Source organism: Oreochromis niloticus, linkage group LG18, assembly GCF_001858045.2.
Source record: "Oreochromis niloticus isolate F11D_XX linkage group LG18, O_niloticus_UMD_NMBU, whole genome shotgun sequence".
Classification (NCBI taxonomy): Eukaryota; Metazoa; Chordata; class Actinopteri; order Cichliformes; family Cichlidae; genus Oreochromis; species Oreochromis niloticus.
The window spans coordinates 2,447,346-2,474,511 of NC_031982.2; the positions used below are offsets into that span (position 1 = coordinate 2,447,346).

Here is a 27,166-nt window from a genome sequence, read left to right on the forward strand (position 1 = left end):
AAACACAGGGTAGTTTGGGCCTGGAAGCAGGATTTGTCACGTCATCACTTAAAGACCGGATATGTAGTTGATTGGAAAGGTTATCTGCCAGAGGAGAGGACTTTGGTTCCACAGTCAAGGATGCCTCCTTGGTTAGAGATTTTCATTGTAGGCATTCCAACAAGCCAGGTAGGTCACCAGGAGCCTCTTATTGTTGAGGGGTGGGGTAGGGGGTACGTCATGGTCTCCTTGTCCTCCTGTGTTTTTCATCATTTTCTACCGTTTCTCCACCTTATGCTCGCACGTTCCCTCTCCTCTGTTGGTGTGCATGTGTGTTTGTTGTAATTCTGCTTGTTTGTTTCAGTGGCAAGGTCTTGCTGGCTCGCCCACCTTCCTTGTTGATGCACCTCGAAACAATTAAGTAATTATCTACCTGTGTGCAATTTGATTACTCTCCTGCTACTAGGTCCTCAGTTGTTGCTAGATCATTGCACTTACTGTGGTAGTGTACTGGTTTTTTGATTTGCTCTGGAGTTATTCTGTACTCTACGGCGCAGCCATCATGGTTTCTAAATAGAGAAAGTCGTGAAGAGAAAACCACAGAGGTTACCTGTTTGGGGGGGTCTCTGGAGTCCAGTCCAGATCTGGTTGAAAAAGAATAATTTTTGCCCACAAAACCATCTTTGGTCTATTATAAGTGTTAAACCTTTATACTAAGGGAACCCCCCCGCCCCGCCACAGAATATAAACCTGTGTACATTTGACATTTTGATATTTTAGAAGATGATATCAAATGTTAAATGGTTTCATTCTGTCCTGTCAGCCTTTGTCTTTTTGGTAAAATAATGAGTTCAAATTCAACACTCAGGCCCCTAACTCTATCAAGCAAATTAGGTATTTTTCCCTCTGTTATAATTATGTCTCCAAAGTGCCAGATCTGAGTCATAAATCAAAAGTGCAGCTGCTGAAAAAGAAAGGTGCCTCCATTTGTGTCTGCAGGTACACACTGCCCCCTAACAACCACAGGCAAGGACTGCAACCACTTCTTATATGTCATACATTTCCTGGGGTTATTACACTACCCCTAAATTCATCGTCGTCATGTTATCTAAGCTGATTTTGTTGGAAAAGCACCAGATTTAGCTGTGAAGTAATGGAGTGAATAAAATGGTGTGCTTACAACTATAAATATTTTGAATGGTAGGATTTGGGGGGGGGGGAATTCAGCGTGTTACTCTACTTTTGCAAAGTAAGAGTTACATGGGATGTAATGGGAAACAAACCCAAGAAAGAGTTGATTTTTCAACAAAAAAAAAATTCTATTGGTGCATAGCTTCATGTTACTTAACATTATATAGTTACATGCTGCAACATACTGGCAACCTGTCCAGGGTGTATCCCTAAGAGGGAACCCTAAAATCAGGTGTCATGGTGCAGCTGGGAGAGAAGAAATGCTTAGAAAAAAGTTTCATGAGTTGTTTTGTGACTTTCAGTCAATTTTTCTTTGTGTAAGGCTGCAATCAGCTGGCCTGTGCTGCTACTCTGATATTCACTGTGTTTTAAGGATATAACCCACTGAATTCGAAAACATATAAGCAGATGTTTCACAAGCTCTATGGCTGATTTCCAACCCCTAGACACTAAGGAAGCTAGTATGAAAAGGAGTCTGTGAGTGAATCTAATCAGCATCATGACCTCAAATATAAATTTTTTACTCTTGATATAATGATTAAATTAAACACCACAGCATGCTATGCATCAGCCCACCATAGTGCATCACTGTAAACTACACTGCTACTGCCAGCTAACCAGTTTAGCTTGTACAAAACCATACCAAACTGTGTAGTATGTTTTTATGCAACCTTGGAATAACACACAATGATATTGCAGATGGTTTTGCAAGATGATTCGCAAACAATAATTCAATAATTCTGTTTATAAAGTTTCACTTGCTAAAAAGTCCTTACCTTTGTAAAAATCTTTCTCCATCTATGTGTGTTACAAATTAACAAGCTGCTTTTAAATTCAGATCAAACTGAGGTATTTGTACTCAGCCCTAAAAATCTTAGAAACCAAATACTCACTCTGGGTGGCATTACTTGGCCTCCAGTAACACTGTGAGAAATCTTTGAGTGGTTTTTGTCTTTCAGTGTCTTTGAATTAAGCAGATATGTAGGATTTCTTGCATTTTCCAATATCTCTAAAATTACATTACACATTACAAACAACAGATGCTAGTTAATGTATTTATTATTTCTAGGCTGGACTACTCTAGTTCATTATTATCAGGGTGTCCTATAAACTCCCAGAAAAGCTTTCAATTGATCCAAAGTGATTGATTGATTGTTAATTTATTTCAAACATGTAAACAATATACAGGTACATTTAGAAACGTACAACAAGTGTACTGACAGGGACTAGAAAGATAGTTCTCCCGTGATAACTTCTCTTCATTGGCTCCGTATTAATCTAATAATCGGGCCCCATCTTATCTTAAAGACCTCATAGTACCATATCACCCCACTTTGCTCACAGACTACAGGCTTACTTGTGTTTCCTGCTATGGGTTTTTAAAAGTATAATGGGAAGCAGAGCTTTCAGAATCGAGGCCCCTCTTGTGTGGAACCAGCTCCTAGTTTGGATTTACTTCTAAGATCAAACTTTCCTTTTTGATGAAGCTTATACTGTATGAGGTAACCCTGAATCTTCCCTTAGTTAAACTGCACTAGGTCTAGGCTGTCTTCACTCACTTTGTTTTCATTCATTGTGTGTTTATTCACCACTCTGCATTTAATCATTAGATATTATTCCACAGTGTGCCTTTTGCCCTGTCTTCTTTTCCACACCCACAGCTGGTCACAGCAGATGGCTGCCCCTCCCTGAGTCTGATTTCTTCAGTTTTTTTTCTCCCCGCTATCACCAAGTGCTTGCTCAGAGGGTGTTGTTTGATTGTTGCCATTTTTCTCTTTGGTACTATATAAATAAAACTGAACCGAAATGAATTTTTTGTGACCACAATTGTAAGGTTGGAGCTCCAAAACTTTGGAACAGCCCTCCTCTGTCTTATCAGGTCAGCTGAATGTTTGGCTTGTATTAAAAACGTGTTTTTATAAGTTACCTTTACCCTCATCTTTAATTTTTGGCTCTCATTCTTCTTATATATGTGTTGAAGTGTGTACGCAGCAGTTAATGTAAGTATTTGTGTGTTTAAATGTATGCTTATTTTTAATACGTGCTTCTATCCAACCTGTGAAGCACTTTTTTTAACTGTGTGTTTTAAAAAGTAATACACAAATAAAGTTATTATTCTTAGAAATGTAATGCCATCTAAGAATCAGGACCACAGACACCTTCTCTGTGATCATATCCATGAACAACATTAACAAGACAGTGATGTTCGACAGTGTAATATATCACAGTGACTCACGGGAGGAAGAAAGCTCAGACAGTAAATGGACCCCTGTGTAGGTAGCATGTAGAGCTCTGCAGCCTGACCAAGAAACCTAATCCTCTGCAAACAGCCATCCTAGGGCCAAAACTGAAACGCAATCCTGCATGCACACCAAAACCCCAGAAACCTGCTGCAATCTGCATAGAGGTCAAAGTTACAGTGTTTTAGTCCTCAGATCACTGAAAGATGTTGTCTTTATTTCACTACTGTATTTACTGTAGAACTTACTTGGCAGTTGTAAGTTAGCAGCTGAACTAAGCAAAAGCTACGCCTTACATGAAACTGTGCTTCATGTCCATGAATAAAGAAAAATTATGTCATTTTTAACTATACTGTCACAACACACAAGGAAATGCCATCTGTAGATGAAGATCGTGAGGAACGACAGAAAGCTGCAGCAAAGCCACTAAATGGTTTTCATGTGATGCAATTTTATTCAAATGCAGCTTCCAAGGCCATGAATGATTTTAAAATGCAAAACTAATTGATAAAAAATAAACAATATGAAATCCTTTAAATCTCAAAATGATTCAGTAGTAACATTTTATTCAGCTAAAAAGTAGTTTAAATACTGAGTTAGCTTCTAACGTATTTTCCTCTCCAGAGCAGTGAGAGGACGGCTGGATGTCTTCTCAGGAAGCACCAGTCTCAGCTTCCTCCTGAGGGAGGGGGAGCCTCCTTCCTCAGGCAGGTACTCTTGCTGCAGCAGAGCAGCTGCTGTGGAGGATTCACTCTCTGTGGATATACCAGGCACAGAGACACCTGATATGCCTGCCTCCTGCATGCTGGCTCCATACCTCTCCACTGCAGGCACCTCAGTTTGAGCCACAACCCCTACTGATATATCAACCATTGTACCAACAGGTACATTCCTAGTCTCTGCCTGACTGTTACTAATTGATATATTCTCCACTGTGCTCACTGGTTCGAGTCTTTTAGGGGCATCCTCAGACATACAATCCTGCGAGGCAGGGAGGTTCTCTTTGGTTGTGGGTGCTTGAGGTTCAACAGATAGCTGATGCAGTCCTGCATTCTGAATGACTTGTCCCTGTGCTGGTTCAGGTTTTGGCTTAGCTACAAGAGGAGCGCTGTCAGGAAGCATTGGGCTCTGAGAGGCGGACTGGACAGCTGCAGGATTAACACCTGGGTTTGCTGCTAAGTTCAAGGGAGCTCCTCCAGTCTGAGGTGTTGCACTTACATGGAAAGGGTTAGCAGCAGACAGAACTCCTCCTGCAGCTTGTCTGCTAAGCATGTCCGGAGCACCACTTGAAGCCATGTTAGGCCCACTGAATGCTATACTAGGAGCTGGACCTCTGGGGAACAGCAATTTTGATCCTGAGGCCAAGGTGCTGAGCAGAAAGTTCCCCCCTTGAAGAGAGAGGCTGCTGCCATTTAGCTGTGAGCCAGCTGAGCCAAGCAGTGAGAGGTTGGTAGACGAATGCTGAGCACTACCCAGAGTTAGGCCAGCTCCTTGATACTTATTACCCAGCAGACTTTGCCCATGCCCACTAACAATAGCGGACCCTGATTGGTCAGCAGCACTGCTGCTTTGCACAGACTGGTTGTTCTCTGGGTATCTACTCTCTTCTGTACTTTTCTGGTTACTGTTATCACTTTTGGAAGTTGTTTTTTCAGAGAGTGTTTGGCTTTTCTGTCCTTCTTCTCCTCCGACCTCTTCTTCCTTGTTTCCATCCTCAGTCAATGTCTCAGTCTTGGAGGATTTTCTCATTTTTTTCTCGCTAGACTTTCCTTTTTCTTTCTTTTCCTCACATTCTTTTCCATCCGTTCTTTTTTCTTTGCTTTTCTTGGAGCTGCTTTTCTCCAAAGGACCCTGCTCAATTTTCTTCCTTGGATGGACTTTGCTTTTTCGTAGTGGATTCAAGTTTAGTTTGACCTTCACCAACCGGCTGGATTGAACTTTCTGCCTCTTTTCTCTTCTCTTTCTTTTGTCTCTTATTACTTCCTCCTCTCTCTTGTCCTCAATTTGACTATTTCCTTCCTCCAGGGTTCTTGAACTCTGCAGATCAAATGACACATTTCTGATTACTCTTTTCAACTCTGTGTTCTTCATCATGTCAGAGTGGTTATGAGCATTCCTTCCTCTTTCATTCAGCCTGTACTGAGAAGAGAAGCCGTTAGGCAGAGCAAAGTCTCCTGGATTGGTTCCAATCTTCCGTTGTCTCATGTCCTGCTCTGCTCTGTATGTCCTGTGACAACTTTCACAGCGTAAACTCTCATATCCTTTAATCTTTACTTCTGCATGTGTCCTGTGATTGTTCACGTTTCTGCCGTTCTTACAGGCTGGCAGGATCTCTGCTCTCTGACTAAAGGCTTCACTCTGTGGATAAGAAGATGAATTTGTATTTTCTTGAAAAACAAACTTGTTAGGGGTGTCCCTGTTCAAGATTCTATGCTGAACTTCTGTCCTTTTCCCCTCCTCATCGGGTATCCTTCTTATTTTTCTCCTTTCTCTGTCCACCTCTGCCTCAATCCCTCCATTCATCCTGTTTTCTCTTCTCACTGGGTTCAGCTGTGGTGCATCACTGCTGCAGTCAGGACAGCTGAAACAGCCACTGTTCTCATCAGTTCTAAATCTAAACTGGTCTCCAGGTTCATTTGCCCATGTGTCCAAAGTCATGGCATCCTTGTTCCATTGCTGCCTGCTGTTTTCTTGCAAGAAAACATCCCTCCTCCTCTCTCTAACATCAAGGTGATTAACACGGTGGTTAGCCGTGCTGCTGCTTCCTTCTTCTTGCTCTTTCAGTCTTTTACTTTCTTTCATTTTTTTCTTTCGAGACACTTGATAGTAAATCAGAACTATCAGCAGAGTCAAGCCAACGCCACCTGAAGCACAGGAGAATGAGTATGATTGGGTATTTCTCCTGTTTTTATTTTCGAATGTTGATCATTTAGAACTGTGTTGTTTCATATATGCTGGGTGTTCTGTGCTATGATTCTCCATCTAATACTTTAATTCTCTTTTCTTATTCTTTCATTAATGTCTAAGAGTTAAACTGAAATCATTGTTCTTTTATCCTGTGTTGTATATCATTCTCACCGATAAAGCAGATGACTGCAGTGATGACTAGATCTCGAGCATACAACTGAGGCGTTACGCTGGCTCTTGGCTCTATATGCACTGTGATGTTCTGATTGGACGGGACACAATTGGCATCAGTCAGCTCCAGCACTGTGGTTACAGCTGGGTTGTCAGCGCTCGCACACACCATCCTACGGCCATTGTAGAGGATCTGAGATCAGCACAAATAGAGAACAGATTTAAGTCAGTTCAGGTTGTACTGGTGAGTGGACGTAGGTTTAGTGGGGGGAGTTCCTGTACCTTGTCAGGTTGTTGGATGAAGGTGGAAAGGAAGTCGGCGAGCTCCAGCAGCTGACAGGAGCAATTCCATGAGTTGAGGTCCAGGTTGAGATTTGTCAGCCAGGTGAGGTAAGAAAAAGCATCCACAGGAGCAGAACTCAGGCGGTTTCTGGAAAGATCCAGAGTCGTCAGGCTCACCAAGCCACGGAAACTAAGACACACAGGGGACAACATTATATATATATTACATTAGTTTTGGTGAAGGTCCTTTAATTCTTTTAAAGAAAGGAAAAAAATAAACATAGTAATATTAAATACTTACCTGTTTCTGTCCACATGTTGAATCAGATTATCTGACAGATCCAGATTCCTCAGCTCTCTGAGGTCATTTAGAGGGAAGGAACCAGAATCTAAGCTGGTGAGCAGGTTTCCCTCCAGTGTAAGACTCTGGAGAGCCTTGGCACCTTTAAACCAGCCACCCTGGATCTGCACAGCAACACAGAGTTGATTCTTACTTCATGTATTTAGTCCCACAACGTAATATGCTGTATGTTCTTTAAATGCACAAGAAACGTTGTGGAAGACGATAAACATCTACTACCATCTGCACATAGTATGTGGTCTTACTTTTTATGTTTTATATTAAGGCTGTCTTCTTTCTAAATGCCAGCAGGTAGAGAAGAGTTCAGCTTACATAGGAAGATTACCTTGGGCAGCCTTGCTCTATTACCTCAATAAACATTTACTCATCATTTATGACTTCTATCTCTGGTTTCAAGTTTTGCTGAATACAATATGATGCTCATTTTGCTCATTACTGTCCCCATAGATGTCCAGAGGGAGAAAGGGAGGGTATGCTTCACCATATATGATGAGTTAGTCACATCAGGTCTTCAAAAAACTAAGATGGCTGAAAATGTTCAGCTCGAACCTTCAGTTGGTAAAGTGACAAAGGCTACATCCATCTTTTCCATGACTTACTATCCATGATTAATAAAGTAATCACTTAACTGCAAAATCTCTCAACTGAAAATGCTACTGTTGCAAATGCTACTGTTGCAAATAGTAGTTGCAAATTTTCCCCAGCAAAGGTACCTACCATGCTAATGATATTATGGCCCAAGGTAAGGACCTGTAGCTGGGTTAGATTCATCAGAGCTCCACCCTGTAGAGACTCACTGTTCAGGAGGTTGTGGTCCAGCAGTAATGTGTGGAGGAAGGGCAGATTTCTGAAAGACTCTCTAGCAAGTTCTGAGATGTTGTTATGGCTCAAACCTGGATGATCAGCAGGGAGAAATACATTTGAACACTATAAAACTGGGAGTCTAAATGTTTTAATGCATCTAAAAAGTGAAAGATGCAGTTTCTGTCCTGTTGCCTGGCTATACTATTGTTTCTAAAAAGAATCTGGAAAAGAAACAATTTTCCTTCTTTTGTTCTTTTTCTGTCTGTCATCTGCCATTGCTTTGCAGTATTTTTATAGTGCAGAGGACTTTCTTCTGAAGTTTAGTGGGTCACAGTTTTAAAATTAACTCTATTTCATCTAGCAAAAGGGTTTGGCACACTGACCTCTATGGATCAAAAGTGAAAGGCTGTACTAAAAGGGAACATGTAACACAAGCAAGAATAATTGCCTTGCTTGTGTCTAGTTAGTCTTGAGTCTTTATTTTTGTAAATTTGAGAGGCAAAATTTTTCATAGAATGAATACGAAAAGCTGCATTAGAAGCTTTTGCTAGCTACCTTCAAATACCCCTCTTGACCATTGTGGTTGCTGTTTTGATTCACTATTTAAACTAACTTTGATTTACTTTGAAGGACCCGTCCCATCCTTCAACAAACTGTTCCAATTTCTGCAATCAGGCAGGTTCCGCACCATACGGGCAAGAACAGAGCGACTCAAGAGGAGCTTCTATCCCCAAGCCATCTGGGTCCTAAATCAGAACATATCAGAACATGCCCCCGCATTGAACAGAATCAACTTGTCCTACCACTATTGTTGCTGTTTTGCAATTCTCAAAACTCACCAATGACTGTAATGTTGCTCAGCTCAGACAGTGAGGCAGGCTGAACTGTAGAAATTGAGCCTTCTGTTAGCAGCAGAGCCTGTGTGGTATTCGGAGCAACTGGTCAAGGCATACAAAAACACACAACATCATCAGCATATTAGTGCCTTTCGGTTTCATACGTGAGAAGTAAATTTACCACATTAAAGTGGTAAATTTTGTATTATGCTACAAAACTAGCATAAAACTATGCTAAATCATAGTTTTGGGGAATTTCACTTGTCAATAAGCTAATCTGGGAAAGAATACAAAACAATGAATTATAGTAAAAATGTTTCTAGGTTTTATTAATTATATAAGCTTACTAAAAAATTGTAATATATGACAGTTTTTAGTAATGTCAAATTCTGTTGGTTTTCTTTAGTTTATGTTTTGCAAAACTGGCTTTTGTGTTTCTTTGAGCTTTAAGGCTTGATTTTATTATTATTACATTTTGTCATTTTATAATGCATTGTGCAGTAAAATATGTATTAGTGAATCCATTTGCAAATTAGTATTAAAATTCCGAATTGCGGAAGGTAACACGAAAGTAGCACGTAACATTAGCATCACTCCAGGTAGCCCTACCCTTGTAGGCTTGTGTTAACTTGTGATATGGCGGTATTAGCTAGCTAACGTTTTTAGAAAGCTAAGGTCTGTTTTCACAAATAAATTTGGAAACTAATCAAACTGCTGGAACAAGCACTGAGTCCTGTGATTGATAACAGAGTTACTGTCTGTAAACAGTCTCATCAGTTACCACATAGCTTTTTGATACTTAAAGAGTAAAAAAAAAAAAAAAAAGCATTCCTTGTGTTTTTGTCTATTAAATTACCAAATAATGGATATATATTTTTAAAAAAAACATAATCAAAAAGTAATTAGCAAATTATTTTATTAATTTAAAATTGATTATTAAAGCATGAAATGCTTTATTTCAGTGTAACGTAACTCTCCCAGTCCTCCATATCCCAGTACCCTTTAATTCGATTGTTAATCCTTAATGTCTGTGTTCAGTGTTTACCTGTTGAGTTACTTTCTCCTTTATTTTGTTAGTTCCCTTTCTCTCGTGTTTTGATGTCTTCAACTCTGAATACTATGACAAATAATGTTTTTCATATGACTGCCGTACAGTAGGACTATGCACTTATTTAGGCTCAGTTTTCAGTTATAGAGGGGGAATGGCATTTTTTTTTTTTTTTTTACCTATAATTTTAGTCAGTCTTTGGCAGATGACAGCATCCTCAGAACAAACCATACAGGAAGCAGGACACAACGGGACTTGGGACATGCGCTGGGCGCTGATAACTAACAGCAACAACATCCGCAAAATATCTGAAAAGACATTTGCATAATCTTAACTGCCTGCATTGGGCTTCTGCGATGCAAGAAAACCATGTGTACTACTCACTGTACATGTTGTGTTACAGTGAAGTGATGAGGAGGCCTCTCTTCCACAGGGTCGTAACCTGATCCAGCTTTATCCGTATCGCCATTATCATCCGTTTGTCCTACGAAAAGACGTAATTGTATCACTGTAAAAACACCATAATCGCCCATCTTGTGTAGTCAGACCTGCGTGGCTGAGTGTGGACCTTAGCCTGCGGCATCCTGAACAGAACAACACACAAGTACTGTAGACGAATGAGTGACATCATGAATAAAACACATACAGATGTCTTCATAGGTGTTTTCACAGGTTGAAAGTAATTCTTACCGTCAACACCATCACCAAGTACACGTTCGCTCTCTGTTGCTAAGCAAACAAATAACGCTAAATGGTAATGCATCACCATGTGTATTTGTGTGTTAGGTAGCATTGGGGAGATAGAGTTTGTCCCCAGAGGAGGCTGACTGATGGATAACAGCCCGACATTGTAGCCAAATGAGGCCTATCATGTTTCTGCTAAAGCTCTTTTACTAATGGACTTTTCTCTGGTGATAAACAAATGTAAGCTACTCCACAATAACCATAAAGCAGAATGGCTCATCAGATTGACCAGCAAGACAACACATTCATTACAGAGTGCAATTATATTTCAACCTGGCAGACTTTTATCTGCTATACAAGAAACGCATTTCACAGTTTATTCCTAGCGCAGACAGCACTGCTGATTGACACAATAACGTCTAAGCAACACTGATTTAAGAGCTATTTAAGCATTATGTTTTATTAACACTGAACTGAATGTGGAGCTTCCATCTTCACTAAGCTCTTTTTTTTCACTGATGTAAATATACAGCTGCACTCTGATCTTGTGCATTTTTACATAGTGATTTTGAATTTCTTGGTAGTAGTTTTGTGTCCGTTTTTCATCACATCAAGTCTCTTTGTTATCATTTCATGCATCTTTGTGTGTCACCTTAATCTCTTTTGTCTCTGTCATTTTGCCCCATTTTTGTGAGTCTCGACACTGTTGTTCTTTTGCATAGCTTTTTTTTGTAGGGAACTGTTCTAACTGACATTATAGTTTGTCTTTATACTACTGAAGAGACAGTAGACACATGGGAGACAGGTGTAACAGTGAAGCTCCTAGGAATAGAGGTAGTGAGGGTAGACAACTTTAAATACCTGGGGTCAACTATCCAAAGCAACAGACAGTACAAAAGAGGTGAAGAAGAGAGTGTAGGTAGAGTGGAGTCGGTGGAGATGGTGTCAGGGGGATTTGTGACAAAAGGATAGCAGCAAGAAAGGGGAGGTTTACAAGACAGTAGTGAGACCTACTATGATGCAGGGTTTGGAGGCAGTAGCTCTAAGAAAAAGACAAGAGGCTGACGTGCAAGTGACAGAGTGACCAGGATGGACATCATCAGAGGGAAAGCTGAGGTTGAGCAGTTTGGGGACAGAGTTAGAAACTCGAGGTGGGAGTGGAAGTATTAAACAAAGGATGTTGAAGATGGAAATGCCAGGCAGGAGGAAACGAGGAAGACGTCTGAAAAAGTTTATGGATGTAGTGAAGGGGAACAGAAATTGTTGGTGTGATAGAGGAGGTGGTCAAGGATAGGGTTAGATGGAGGCAGATGATCGGCTGTGACAACACTTAAAGCAGCCAAAAAAAAAAAAGTTGTTTTGTAATGCATCTCTTTTTTTTGTGTACTGTATTTCTTTAAAGCTGTTTTGTGTCTCTTTGTTGTCTCTTGACAAGACACATGTGGATGAGACAGGAAACAAAGAGAACTCAAACCGAACACCATAACAGTAAAGCAATCTAGACTTGTAGCCAAAATTTCATAGAAACTAAACAGCCAACAGACCTCACACAATACAACAAGAACTAACGCTCAGAATTAACAGTATGATAGACAGTCAATCATCAGACAGTAATCTAAATCTTCAGGCACAGAATAATAGTAGTAATAACAACTCTAAAGTAAACGAAAGAACCTCAGACCAAGACAAATATACATTTCTTAGTGGAACAGAATAGAATAGCCCTTTATTGTCCTTGTACATGAACAATGAAAATATGGATGCTCCACATCTACTGTGCAGGAATAAAATATAAATAATAAGACATCAGAAATACACACAGTAGGAGAGCTTGCTCTCCACTGAGGAGCAGTAGAAGGCTAGTAGCAGCGTCTGCTCCAGGTTATTCTTCCTCAGGAGCCAGAGGAAGTGCAGCTGCTGCACTTGATCAGCGGAGATGTGATCGCCCTGAAACCTGAAGGTGGAGACAGATTCCACTCATTCTCCATTTATAATGAGAGGGCAGTGAGCCTGTCTGTGCCTCCTGAAGTCCACGATTTGGTATTTTGTTTTAAGGATGTTCAGCTTCTGGTATATCTGCTTTAGAGATTTTCTGCCTGCTGTTAGTAAAACATCACTAAGCAATGTCACAGCATAGTGGTTTATACATTCACAAAACAGTCTAAAGGTCCCTCAGTTCAATCTTGAGGAGACACACGGATCTCTTTGGGTTTGTGTGAGGAACAAAAATCAGCCGAGTCAAAACATATGCAGCTACCTGCTGTGGTGGCTCCTGGTGATTAAAGGGAGCAGCCAAACACAGCTTCATATTACTGAATATGTTCTTATGTGGCACTTTTCTACTTTGTCTCATTCACCCATTCATACAAGCACTGTTTACCATCTTTCTATCCAAGAGTCACACTTCAACAAACACAATTTGGGATTTAGTATCGTATCCAGGATATTTGGCCATGCAGACTGAAACAATCAGGGATCGAACCACTAACCTTTGGATTAGTACGTGACTTGCTCTACCGCCTGAGGTACAGCCACCCTCATGCTGGTTTTAGTTGAAAATGGCATTACTAGTTGGTAATATAGCCTAGATTTCCTGATGAACTGCACTGGTTAATTAAGTGCTGCAAAGAAACTACGAACTTGCCTAGAAACTACATTAGTGAGACTTTCACTGAAGCACATCAGGCCTCATGATAGTGTGATGCTCAGTGTGCAAACATGTTAACCATAGGATATTAGGTTTCAGTCCAGTTCAAACTTATCCCATCTTATTAGTTGACTGACTCCTCGGATACCTTACAAAGTTTTACCCACCATCGTCACGGCAACTCAACTCACTAGACAGTTACAACATTTGGAAAATATACTTTTACATTTACCAAATACCAAATTGTGCACCTTTATTCCAATGCCATCTACTACAGCTTGGTTTCTTATTCTGAACATCTAAACATTAATTTTAAAAAAGATCATTGTCAGACCGTCATCATAGAAATCCGTTAAAAACATTAGCAGGTTCCTTACCTGTTCCTAACCAAGTGTTTTAACCCTGCTGCAGATATGGTGCACTCCACTCACATGATAATCCATCAGAATGACCTGTAGTGCTTGTCTGCTGTAGAGCCATCATTTACTGATTGCTGTAGTGCTGCAACACGTACCGTGTATATGAGTGGGTTTAGCTCAGGTTACCTGCCCGTCTCTGAAGCATGCTCAGTAGAGCTGGCTGTCACCTGAGAGGAACAGATGTCATGTCTGACTCGGAAACAGAGCCTTAAACTTTGTCTTAGTTTTTTTGTTGTTTGTTTTGTTTATCTTAATTCTTATTTCTAAAGATGCATTTTTTATTTTATTTTTTTTAAACATTAATTATTATTTGCTTTTAAAGTGAGGATTTTCTGTTTATGTTTAACCATTTTTTTTTGTGTGTGCGTGGCCACTTGTGGTCTTTATTTGTACTATATGCACCTTCTTTTTTGGTACATGGCTTCTTTTCTCACAGAGCTTTAATCTGCATTTGTGGAAGGCACAGTGAACTGTGTTCACAGACAGTGATTTCAGGAAGTGTTCCTGAGGGCAGGACAGAATCATGCATGCTTTTGTAATACTGATGAAGCGCTAATGAATTAATACATGCTAGGTATTAAGTGAAATATTGGGTTATTATTAGTCAGAAGATGTAGGAATGGCTACTGGAGCTGATGGGCAGTAATTAATAAATACGCACAACACAAAATGCTTTTGCCTGCAAAAGCATTTTGCATGTGTTTAACCAAAACCAAAGAAAAATAACAAGAAAAGAAAAGGAAAACTTAAATAATCACTCCTGCTGCAGCTGTTCAATTAATCAAAAACACAGTTGGGGTGAACAAAGACAACTAAGTAATATCAAAAACACTGATCCACACTGAAGAGGAAAAAGTCCATGAGTTTTATCTGAGTGTCCATGAGAGATGTCCAAGCACTATAAACATTTATTATTCAACAAATATCGGTCAAATCAAAAATCAGAATCAAGTTGTTTGGACAGCAGCAGCCAATTAGCATCAGCTGGTAGCACCACAACCAGTCAATTAAAAGTTCAAACTCACCAATTCCGTTCCGTTCAGTGCACGACAACACTAAGGCTCTGGCTCACAGTAATCAGCGTCTAAGTAGTTGGTGTTAAAAAAAAAATGCATTAAAACGGGAAAAACAAGTGTTTGCCAATACAAACCTGCAACAGCTCTGTCACCTGGCTTGCCCCCACACATCTGACGGGAGGAAGCCGGGACAGGCTTACTATGACCTATATGCCATCTGCAAGTCGTGAGTTCTCAGAATCTGCTCTTTGAGCACAGAGTGACAACATCACGGAGAGTAAGTTTGATAACATCATGGAGAAGCTCACGGCTCTCCAATGGGAGATTGAGAGACCAGTGTCGGACTGTTAGAACAGCTTTGAAATTCTCAGGAGTTGTTCGCACTTAAGTAAAAACCACCATCACTTCATGCGGCTATCCCTTCGGCGCCAGCTGTGGTCTCAAGGCTGGAGCTGAACAACAACACCCTGATAACAGACTGTGTTTAGACTGTTCTTCCCATTCTATGCAAGGCCAACTGGGTTGGCTGGAAGACTGTTTACTTAGGCTGGCAGGGCGAAGGACACTGTCTCAGCTGAACTCTGGACACATACACACACACACACACACACAGACATATATATACACATGCAGATATACACTCATCCCCCCCTCCCCCTCCAAATGCCTTCGACGCTTATTCCCTTCCAATGCTGATGGTGGATCAAGGAGACCAGCGCATAGGCTGCAGGCCCGGATGTACTGTCTACATTGGCTGTCTCTCACCCTTTACCCATCCCTGTTGCTTGTCATGTGTTTCTTTGGTGTATTAAGAGTTTTTTTCATGTGCTATGTGCAAAGGTGTTTTTTTCTGTTCTCAAACTGATCTCCCTATTGGAGCTCAGTCTCGGGGGAGTTCTTTTTTCTCCTTATCTTTCCTCATGTTGTGCATTTTCCATTGTTATACCTCTCTAACCTGTCTACCCCATGTGATGTTTGTGTAATGCATGTATGGTCAGAAGGGTAAGATGGCGCTGGCAAAGGTCGGCAGCCTTAACCCAATTTCCTTCGGGGTCAACCTTCAGGATCAATAAAGTTTTATTGAATTGAATTGAATTGAATTGAATTGAATTGATTGGCTGAGCATAGTCATGTGGTTGGAGTCATGTATTTGTGAGGTGTTCAATGGCAGGAAAAGTGCAGGAAACTACTAAAATCTAGTAAAACAGATTTACTCTGGGTTACACCTTCATGTAATTTTACCAAGGGGCCCAAACATTACAGATATACAGGGTGGGCCTTTTATATGGATACACCGTAATAAAATGGGAATGGTTGGTGATATTAAAGTCCTGTTTGTGGCACATTAGTATATGTGAGGGGGCAAACTCCTCAAGATGGGTGGTGACCATGGTGGCCATTTAGAAGTCGGCCATCTTGGATACAACTTTTGTTTTTTCAATAGGAAGGGGCCATGTGACACATCAAACTTATTGGTAATGTCACAAGAAAAACAATGGTGTGCTTGGTGTCAACGTAACTTTAAGTTTCTCTTTGTTCACAGCCATTGACATGTCGAAGAGGTTAACACGTGAGGAGCGGATCAAAATTGTGTTGATATCTGGTGAACGCAGTAACCAGGTCATTGCAGCAGATTTCAATGCAAGACACCCTACGAGACCACCCATCTCCCATGCTACAGTTAGCAAACTGCTTGCTAAGTTTCGTGAAACTGGTTCAGTGTTGGATTTGCCAAAATGTGGACGCAAGAAAACTGTCACTAATGAAGAAACATCAGTGGCTGTCCTAGCTTCATTCAGCAAGAGCCTACAGTGTAGCACTCGCCGCATGTCACTGGAGAGTGGCATTAGTCGAACATCGCTTCGGCGGATATTAGCTACTCACAAATGGCACCCTTACAAACTCCAGCTACTGCAGCATCTCAACGAGGATGACCCAGATCGGCGCACAGAATTTGCAGAATGTGCAAAACAAAAATTGGAACAGGACCTTCAGTTCACGCAGAAGATTTTGTTCAGTGATGAGGCAAACTTTTATGTGAATGGTGAAGTTAACAAACAAAACCACCGCTATTGGTCTGACACTAACCCACATTGGATGGATCCCTCCAAGACTGTTGGAACAACAAAAGTGATGGTTTGGTGTGGTATATGGGGTACAACGATAGTGGGTCCATTCTTCATCAATGGAAACCTCAAGGCCACTGGATATTTGAAATTGCTACATGATGATGTGTTTCCCTCTTTGTGCACTGAAGCTGGCACGTTCCCTGAGTTTTTCCAGCAAGATGGTGCACCACCACATTATGGGTGCCAGGTCCGAGCATTCCTAGATGAACAGTTTCCTGGAAAGTGGATTGGTCGTCATGGGCCAGTTGAATGGCCCCCAAGGTCTCCCGATCTGACCCCCTTAGACTTTTATCTTTGGGGTCATCTGAAGGCAATTGTCTATGGTGTGAAAATACGAGATGTGCAGCACCTGAAACTACGGATACTGGATGCCTGTGCTGGCATTTCTCCTGCGGTGTTGCTATCAGTGTGTGAAGAGTGGGAGAAGAGGGTTGCATTGACAATCCAACACAATGGGCAGCACATTGAACACATTTTATAAGTGGTCAGAAACTTGTAAATAACTCATGAAAGAATAAAGTTACGTTGAAACCAAGCACACCATTGTTTTTCTTGTGACATTACCAATAAGTTTGATGTGTCACATGGCCCCTTCCTATTGAAAAAACAAAAGTTGTATCCAAGATGGCCGACTTCGAAATGGCCACCATGGTCACCACCCATCTTGAGGAGTTTGCTCCCTCACATATACTAATGTGCCACAAACAGGACTTTAATATCACCAACCATTCCCATTTTATTACAGTGTATCCATATAAAAGGCCCACCCTGTACAATACTTATTTTTTTTGGCCTTATTCCTTGCACACAGATTTCTCCAGATTTTCTGTCTATCTTATGATGATGTTATGAACCATAGATGATGAGACCTGGCATATTTTGACACAGTGTGTAGTGTGTTCTTAAAACAATGTGAGGAAACTGAACAAGTGGAGGACAAAAGAGAAGTGGGAGGCTTAAAAAAACACTATCTACAGCAGATGAGCAGTCATGTCCTTGAGAAAAAGGGCAAAAAAACCACCAGAATAGACCTGACTCTGGACATGATATATGCATGGGGTCCTTCAGTTTATTCATCTACTGTTTAATGAAGCCCTAATCACAAATGCTCTCAGGCGAAGGCTGGCTGTCAAGATGCCATTCTTAAGGAAGGGTAACAAGGAGAAAAGAGTGAGATATGCCAAATTACACAAGAACTAAACTGAAAATCAGTGACAACAGACCTTATGGAGAAATCTGCAAAAACACTCTGGTCATTCTCGAAAAACAATCATATTAAATTAAGCTTTAAAAATACAAAGGTATATTAACACGAACTAAAGAAATAACTTCACCACAGTAAGGTCTCATCCAATTGGCAAATCACTGCATCATGGTACAGTGAAAACAAATCCAGCCTAAGGATTTTCTGCATTATTTTCTGTGATCTAGCAAACTGATTTTGCCATAGAAGCAACAAACAACAACAATAACTGTTTCTGAAACTTTTTATTGAAGTATCACCCATTTAAAAACACCCTGAACTGTAAAGGTGACCTGTGACCCATTACATGGTCGTGTCATCACATAGTTAGGACCATCTTCCCAGCAGCCCCAGGAGACTCGATGATATCATGGTGGGCCTGGGCAGCTTTTTCAAGCGGATACTGGGAACCGACGACTGGACGCAACCAACCAGCTTCCATCCCTGCATACAGTAGAGCTCCACACTCCTTCATCTCCTCCTGAGAGGAGCAGGGGGAGAAGAAAGATGTCCAAATCACCAAATGGGGCACGGAATAAGAATTCTGTACATATTTATGTATCATGTATGGAGTCATAGCTAAAGGTTTTGGCAGTAGCATTACCAATGTGCATGATTTTGCTTACTTGGAAAACTAAATAAAATAAAAAATAATAACAATAATAGCACGGAACACTAACCTTAACAAACGAAACATTTTCAAATAATAACAATCAAACCTACTCTGGAAAATAGGCTTAACTGAATTAAAAACTAAATTTTAAAATGAAATTTTAAAAAAAATTAGATAACTGACAATTTTTGTGATGCTGTTGTTTTGTACCGGTGTTGCAAAGAAAAGGGCCACTCCCACTATGCTGCTCTCTTTAACCATGGTGTCTCTGGGATTGATCTCTATAGATCCTCTGGAGCCAACAACCTAAAGAAAAAGAGCAAAGTAGAGGTATGATTGATGAGTATTTGTAAACTACTGTATATCAGAACATTTCTGGTAGATATGAATCCCAGCACAATGATGTACTGTTCCAAACCTGACAATATAACATTAGAAATACTACTACGCATTTTCATCAGTGCTTTCCTGCTACACCTGTTGTTATGTCCTACAGCTAACTAGTCCGCTATGCTTTTATGCTGCAACAGGTCTGTCAGAATACACAGAACTGGGTGTTTTTAAAATTTTCTAACAAAGCTGAGCTAAAGAAGACCTAAATACATTTTATAAAGAGCTGCATTGTTTGAGTTTGGAGCTAGCTGGGAATGACAGACAACCTCCTGTTACTGCTGCACACCACGTCATTCATACTTTTTATTCATACTACCTGTTCTTTAATAACAGTGAACACTGCTGCTTTGTCCGTTATTTGCTTCTCACCTCTTGCTTTGTAGCTGATGGTTGCTAGAGGACATTACAGCCCTAGAGGACATTTCTCAAAAAAAAAAAAAACTGTAGTCCTACCATCACTCGCCCTCCATAGGCCAGCATCTGGAGGTCCTTACTGAGGTTGATGTTCGACAGCATCTCCACTATCACATCTACACCTCGGCCCTCTGTGGCTTCCTGGAATACATAAACACACAGAGCATATTTCGGAAGGTCAGAAAGAGTTTTTCCTGCCACTTGACTTCTATGTGAGTGAATACCATGATTTTGTCTGTGTATCCTTCTTGTCTATGATTAAAGGCCAGGTGAGCTCCATTGTTAAGGACCAACTTCATCCCTTCTGGTGTCCCTGCTGTCCCAAAAACTTGAAGACCCAGAGCACGGGACAACTGACAGGCTGCAATGCCCACCTATTGGATGAAGAAAGTATTTGATTGTAGCTAAATTTCATTTTAGCACACATTTCTAGTCACTTTTATTTAAAGCTGATGAGCCACGGTAGTACAAGTAATGCAAGAATATATTTATGTAACAGTAAAAAAGTCACAAAGCCCAACATTTATTCATTTACTCCATTTCTGTTTATATTATTTGATTAAAGACAATTTTTTCTAGACATCTGCATCTCTTTAGTTCATAAACTAACACGATCTTGTATTAAAAACAAGTATAAAAACCTGGGAAAAAAGTTACCCTGGTTAGTTGTTTTCATGTTAGTTATAGAGCAGTGACATACACAATCAGACCAGAAGAGGCCAAACAACATAATTTTGCCATAGGAGTAAGTACATTAAATCAAGATACTATATATAAGGTACTGAATTTATGTCTTTTACCTTATCCTTAGGTTTTAGATGTCAGGATTATTAGACAGGAGGTTTACTAATATGGTCTTAAATCTTTTACATATCAGATGCTGCAGTGGTTTGAATCATATCTATATAATAGATTCCGATTTGTTTATATAAATGGAGAGTCCTCTTCCCACAATAAAGTTAATTATGGAGTTCCACAAGGTTCTGTGATAGGACCAATTCTGTTTAGATTATACAGTGGAACGCAAAAGTTTGGGCAACCTTGTTAATAGTCACTATTTTCCTATATAAATCGTTGGTTGTTACAATAAAAAATGTCAGTAAAATATATCATATAGGAGATGTGATATTTGAGAAGTGAAATGAGGTTTATTGGATTTACAGAAAGTGTGCAATAATTGTTTAAACAAAATCAGGCAGGTGCATTAATTTGGGCACTGTTGTCATTTTATTGATTCCAAAACCTGTAGAACTAATTATTGGAACTCAAATTGGCTTGGTAAGCTCAGTGACCCCTGACCTACATACACAGGTGAATCCAATAATGAGAAAGCGTATCTAAGGGGGTCAATTGTAAGTTTCCCTCCTCTTGTAATTTTCTCTGAAGAGTAGCAACATGAGGGCCTCAAAACAACTTTCAAATGACCTGAAGACAAAGATTGTTGACCATCATGGTTTACGGGAAGGATACAGAAAACTGTCTCAGAGATTTAAGCTGTCTGTTTCCACAGTTAGGAACATATTGAGAAAATGGAAGACCACAGGCTCAGTTCAAGTTAAGGCTCGACGTGGCAGACCAAGAAAAATCTCGGATAGACAGAAGCGACAAATGGTGAGAACAGTCAGAGTCAACCCACAGACCAGCACCAAAGACCTCCAACATCATCTTGCAGCAGATGGAGTCACTGTGCATCGTTCAACCATTCGGCGCACTTTACACAAGGAGATGCTGTATGCGAGAGTGATGCAGAGGAAGCCTTTTCTCCGCCCACAGTAGAAACAGAGCCGCTTGAGGTATGCTAAAGCACATTTGGACAAGTCAGCTTCATTCTGGAATAAGCTGCTGTGGACTGATGAAACTAAAACTGAGTTATTTGGGCATAACAAGGGACGTTATGCATGGAGGAAAAGGAACACAGCATTCCAAGAAAAACACCTGCTACCTACAGTAAAATATGGTGGTGGTTCCATCATGCTGTGGGGCTGTGTGGCCAGTGCAGGGACTGGGAATCTTGTCAAAGTTGAGGGACACATGGATTCCACTCAGTATCAGCAGATTCTGGAGACCAATGTCCAGGAATCAGTGACAAAGCTGAAGCTGCACCGGGGCTGGATCTTTCAACAAGACAACGACCCGAAACACTGCTCAAAATCCACTAAGGCATTCATGCAGAGGAACAAGTACAACATTCTGGAATGGCCATCTCAGTCCCAGACCTGAATATTATTGAAATCTGTGGTGTGAGTTAAAGAGAGCTGTCCATGCTCGGAGGCCATCAAACCTGAATGAACTAGAGATGTTTTGTAAAGAGGAATGGTCCAAAATACCTTCAACCACAATCCACTCTCATTGGAACCTACAGGAAGCGTTTAGAGGCTGTAATTTCTGCAAAAGGCGGATCTACTAAATATTGATTTCATTTCTTTTTTTGTGGTCCCCAAATTAGTGCACCTGCCTGATTTTGTTTAGCACACAAATCCAATAAACTTCGTTTCACTTCTCAAATATCACTTTGTCTGTCTCCTATATGATATATTTAACTGATATATTCTATCGTAACAACCAACGATTTATACAGGAAAATGACTATTAACAAGGTTGCCCAAACTTTTGCATCCCACTGTACATGCTTCCTTTAGGCAGTATGATTTGAATAGCACACATCTTACCAATGTGCTCACTGACACCAGGGTCGAGTAAAATGCCAGAAATGTTCCAAATCATGAAAATCTTACCAACAGTTTTATTAAATATTTTATCTCCAAAAAAGAAAATCTATCCATAATTATTCGCCCTCTTCAGGGTGTCACTTATAAACAAAAGTCATTTTTTAAAACACTTTCTTTTTGACACCAAGAGATAAAAACAGAACTCAAGCTCCCTTACATTAGGTGTGAATCATATTTGTAATCAAATTAAATTACGCATCCACTTGTTTATTCCATCAGTCTCTCTCTGGTTTGTGGGGTGGTACATAAAATGACAAAGGTTGTGAAAATGATCTCAATATTGAGGCGTGGAGATGAAAATAACAAGCAAAACCACTGTCTTATATCTATACTATCCGAAGTACATTGAAAATTGTTACTTAGAGAATCATTATCCCGTCACGGTATGGCTTTGGAACTAAAGAGAACCACTTGTACGGCAGTTCTTGATCTTGTTGAAAAAAAAATCAATAAACTAATGCTACAGGTCAATGTGGTACTGGAATCTTTCTTAACTTACTGAAAGTTTGATTCTATTATTTCAAAATCCTCCTAGGCAAACTACAGATTTATGTTGTGAGGGGCACGGCACTCAGTTCAATTAGATATTATATGTAGGAAAAGGAGCAATATGTTTGTGTAAATGGTAATAAATCTCAAAGTATAACTATCAAATATGGGGTCCCACAGGGATCAGTATCAGGACTACTTTTCTCCCTTTTATGCATTAGTGATTTTGTTCATTCCTTTAGTATTTTGTGTGCAATATTGTAATATTTTTCATAATGCATAATGAAGTATTTAGACTTGAGGACAAACTCTGTAATATTCTCCACCATACTCTCCCTTAACCCACTCACACACTATAACACTTCAACTTTTGAAGGGAAAGAAAGGCAAAACAAGTTTTAGTTGACCTACAGATCAGGAAAGCACTGCAAGTGTTCAAAATCTTTTTCGGGCTTTAAAAACAGATTAATACAACAGCTGCTCCTAAAATATGTTTAGATGTATCGGATTGGTGTCACTATACTTTGGCATCCTTCCAGGATATTTTAGAGATCTAGGTCAGCCTAATGATGATTTGTTAGAAATTGGAGCTTTATCTCCTATAGCTGAAGAACAGTCTCACCCCTCCACTGGCTCCATGAATAAGAACGGTCTCTCCAGCCTTGGCGTGCGCTCTGCACAACACAAAAAACCCACAGAGTAGGTGAAAGTTAACAGTATGGTGCTGCATTACTAATTAACCACCCCCTCTATTAAAAACATTGATCTTCCCTTTGTAACATGATGTATGTTCAGAGTTGGGATATGCATATATCTGGACTTGTCAGTGTGGAAGGAAGAAGAGCTGATCAAGGTTTTGACCAGAGGGCAGTATAAGTACCACACAGCTGTGTAGACTTGATTATATACAGGAAGAGATACACATGTATTTCTTGTTGTTATAATATATTTTAGCTGACATTACTTTTTCAGCACTTTCTGTTGTCATATAAGCCCACTAAAAGATTTTTTCTGGACCTTATAATTTGAATTAGAAATATTAATATGTGTTTAAAATCATGTTCACTTGTGTTCCTTATTGTTTTATGACTTGTTGTGTGACTTGCTTCGCTAATAATAACAATTGAATTTCATTGCTTTGCTCTTTAAGATCTGCAGCTGGTGGAATCCTACTACAGCTCGCCCTGATTAGAACAGGTGTGTCTTACTTGTGGATCAGAGCTCTGTAGGCGGTGAAGTACGGGATCCCGATGGCTGCTCCCTGTGTGAAGTCTAAAGCATCAGGCAGCTTGTAAACAGAGTCGCCAGCTGCTACAGTGTACTCTGCATAGCCTCCAGTCTCTGTAGCTGTGGTGAACACACGATCCCCTGCCTGGAAAACCCACACATATGTTCACACACTGTGCACACCTCCTGTATCTCCTTTTTTAAGAGTTCCTTCTCACATTGTCTCTGTGTATTTTCTATAGGCTAAACTTGGATTTACACAAGTTTTAAGTGATGCTAAACAGAAGATGGAGGACTGATCTCGATATGATCATATAACTGCACTGACATGTAGCTGCTATCACATCCCCAGTCATCTGTACTCTGACCTTCACTGCAGTCACTCCTTCTCCAACTGATTCCACCACTCCTGCTATATCAGAGCCAGGTGTGTAAGGCAGGGTGGGTTTCCTTGCATATGTCCCAGCTCGGATGTAAGTTTCCACAGGGTTCACTCCACAGGCATGGACACGGATCAACACCTATATGAGATAGAGAGAGACTTCAGATGGACTGTGCCATGTGGGCTGAGAGATTAGGAGATTTTAAACACTATTACTCAAATATTTCATTTAAATCACTGAAACTTGTATAATAATCACAGGTTACAAACACGCTGTGCACAATAGTGTAAATAGTGCAGTAAATAACAAAAGTCGATACAAGTTTGTCCACCTGGGGCCATTAATTCTAGTCTTAGCCACTTCAATCTTTAAAATTTCTAAATGTTTCAATTTGACCATCATTTCAAGCTTAAGAAACAGCTGCCTGACTACAAAACTTCAACTACTGGATACATTTCTCAGATTTTACCCTTGATTTATTTGCTATTGACTATAACAAAATCAGATTTCTGACTTAAAAACATGTTCACAGCTTTTTTATTCCAAGTAAAAGAATGCAATTGCAATGACACTTGATAGATGTTCTGACGTAAGTGGGGGTTTACCCTTTTGCCACTTTGATAGTACTGTACAGACATTTAACACTCATTCAGTGCCAATTTATTCCTGTGTGATTCAGCACATTTCTTTGAGAACTGGATAACCAGTGCAGAGGTCCATCCAGGATCTGTGACCAGAACAAGTATTACTTGTACTACTTTTTGCTAATAATTAAATTAGAATTGACTTCTACATGATTTCACATGTAGAATTTGATATTAACATCATTCAAAAAAAGGCAAGTATATTTGTTTTGTCAAGAATCAATTTAAAAAATGACTTTATGGGCTTTAATAACTGAAAGGAAGCTGGAGATGAATTTGCAACTTGTTTTGTAGCGGTGCTGTCAGGTCATTGTTGGTACACATTCCTTTTCCACCCCTCCCTTTCAGGGAGTTTTTAGTGTCTGTTCTATTATGCTTGCAGCTAGTGCTCTGCGATACTGCAGAATCTGGTATTAATCTGATACCAAGTATCAGTGCCAGTTTACAAATACTTATACTTTTTACTTAAAAAGGCAGCTTATGTAGTGGAGAGCAGGGTATCATGAGTTTTGAGACAAAGTGTCTCAGTTTCCTTGGCCTCACAGTGTTACTGGAGGCCAAGGTAATGCCATCCAGAGTAAGAATCTGGGTAGATACCGTATTTCTAAGATTTTCAGGGCCGAGTACAATAACCTCAGTTTTATCTAAATTAAGAAGCAGAAAATTAGAGGTCATCCAGCTCTTTATGTCTTTAAGACATTCCTGCAGTTTAACTAATTGGTGTGTGTTATCTGGCTTCATGGACAGATAAATTCGTGAAGCCAGATAAAACGAAAGTTGGGTGTCATCTGCTTAGCAGTAGCAGGGCTTTCTTATAAAGCAGCAAACTATTTCTCCAGGCTAAATGATGATCTTCTAAATGTGTGATACACCACTTCCTCTCTAGCTTACGAGTTATCTGCTTTAGGCTACGTGTTTGAGAATTATACCAGGGAGTCAAGTATTTCTGATTTGAGGCCTTATTTTTCACAGGAGCTACAGTATCCAGAGTCACTCGTAGGGAGGAGGTTTAGTTATTAACAAGATAATCAACCTCTGTTGGAGTAGCGTTCAGGTAGCTGCTCTGCTGTACGTGTGTTGGTACAGGGCATTGAAGATTATATTCTTAAACTTAGTTGCAGTACATTCAGAAAGACGTCCACTGTGATGAAATCTACTCCCCACTGCTCTGTAATCAATTACTGTAAATTTAAATGCTATCAGGAAATAATCAGACAATAAAGAAGTATTGCAGAAGGCCAAGCACCAAAATCAAACACACCGTAATGCAGGTTTATGATTTCATGAAACTCTATAAGCAGATTATAAGCAGTGAGTGTGTTTCAAAAATCACGCGTGATTTTACTGTGACGTGCAGCTGCTGCTGTGTGCCCTTTGCACGGAGTAGTCCAGCTGCGTGGGTCTCACCTGTGTGCGCCCGGGCTGAGGGACAGTCACGTCAGAGCGCAGTCTGAGGACGGACGGAGCTCCGAACTCACTAACTCTGATGGCTCTCATCAGCCTGCTGCCTGACATGCTGGCACACATGCGCTCAAATAAATCAGCCTTAAAAGTCGGACGTCGTACTCTTCGAGACTTCCAAACTGCGTGAAATTGCGCTGCTTCTTCTACGTTTTTAGGCGTTTGTTGAAGGTTTTCTGTATTGTCGCCCTCTCCTGTGCGGCTGGGGAAGTGCTCCGTCGACGGCGTCTACTTCTACAGTCCAGGCCAACACTGTGCGCACACGGCTTTTACTTTGTAATTCTGTGGGATGCTCCAGCACAGCTGCACAAGTATCATGTGTCACATTTAGAAGTACGTTTTTTTTAAAAATACCACACAATATTTACACTGGAATTATTATGCAAAGTCTGTCTGATACTTGACACTGATCACAGTTGTTAGCTGGATCCTTTTCCACTAATTTCAGTGCACGTCAGCACAGTAAGTCCAGTTCTTAATGTCGCATTAATCTGTGTTGTATGTGTGTCAGGAAAATTTACTCTGCTCATTTTCAAATCTGAAATTTCCGGATTTGAAACTGTGAAAGTGAAGCACTGTCAGAGGAACATACAGTAGCGGTTTTTGATAGGAGCGACATGGGCGGCATCTCCAAAACAAAGTTGCTCGTACTCATGCTGCCCCGACGTCATGCCAGCGCATTTTGGAGATGACATGGGCACCGATCGGTTTTCTATCGCCCATTTGCTGGGAGTAAGGGCGCCCTCCGTTTGCGAGGTGCGCCTGCTGCTTGCGGCGGGGGATTCACTGGCTGGCTGGAGCAGCATCTAATAACCAACTCGCAAAATAAAAACAAACCAACAAACACGAAAACACC

General features: G+C 40.4%; 2 protein-coding genes across 14 annotated transcripts; both read right to left on the reverse strand.

The window, feature by feature from the left end:
- Positions 1-3,956: 3,956 nt before the first annotated feature.
- lrrc53 (leucine rich repeat containing 53) lies at positions 3,957-10,686 on the reverse strand. 12 transcript variants are annotated; one of them, XM_013276316.2, is made up of 10 exons: positions 10,510-10,541; positions 10,368-10,403; positions 10,204-10,303; positions 9,999-10,127; positions 8,775-8,873; positions 7,849-8,024; positions 7,072-7,235; positions 6,771-6,960; positions 6,489-6,681; positions 3,957-6,274 (listed from the first exon to the last, which is right to left on the reverse strand). In XM_013276316.2, exons 3-10 carry the CDS (start codon positions 10,208-10,210, stop codon positions 4,014-4,016), a joined length of 3,219 nt encoding a protein of 1,072 aa, XP_013131770.1. In that variant the 5' UTR covers positions 10,211-10,303; positions 10,368-10,403; positions 10,510-10,541; the 3' UTR covers positions 3,957-4,013. The 12 variants fall into 12 exon arrangements, with proteins under 12 accessions (XP_013131770.1, XP_013131773.1, XP_013131772.1 ...); XM_013276319.3 differs by lacking the exon at positions 10,368-10,403 and having other exon boundaries at positions 10,510-10,685; XM_013276318.2 differs by lacking the exon at positions 10,510-10,541 and having other exon boundaries at positions 10,388-10,492.
- Positions 10,687-18,183: 7,497 nt separating this feature from the next.
- On the reverse strand, positions 18,184-26,477 carry cryz (crystallin, zeta (quinone reductase)). 2 transcript variants are annotated; one of them, XM_003453162.5, is made up of 8 exons: positions 26,257-26,477; positions 24,191-24,343; positions 23,804-23,967; positions 23,218-23,269; positions 19,602-19,751; positions 19,417-19,518; positions 18,781-18,876; positions 18,184-18,438 (listed from the first exon to the last, which is right to left on the reverse strand). In XM_003453162.5, the coding sequence occupies exons 1-8, from the start codon at positions 26,374-26,376 to the stop codon at positions 18,277-18,279; spliced, it is 999 nt and encodes a 332-aa protein (XP_003453210.1). In that variant the 5' UTR covers positions 26,377-26,477; the 3' UTR covers positions 18,184-18,276. The 2 variants fall into 2 exon arrangements, with proteins under 2 accessions (XP_003453210.1, XP_013131767.1); XM_013276313.3 differs by having other exon boundaries at positions 18,754-18,876.
- Between the last annotated feature and the right edge of the window lie 689 nt (positions 26,478-27,166).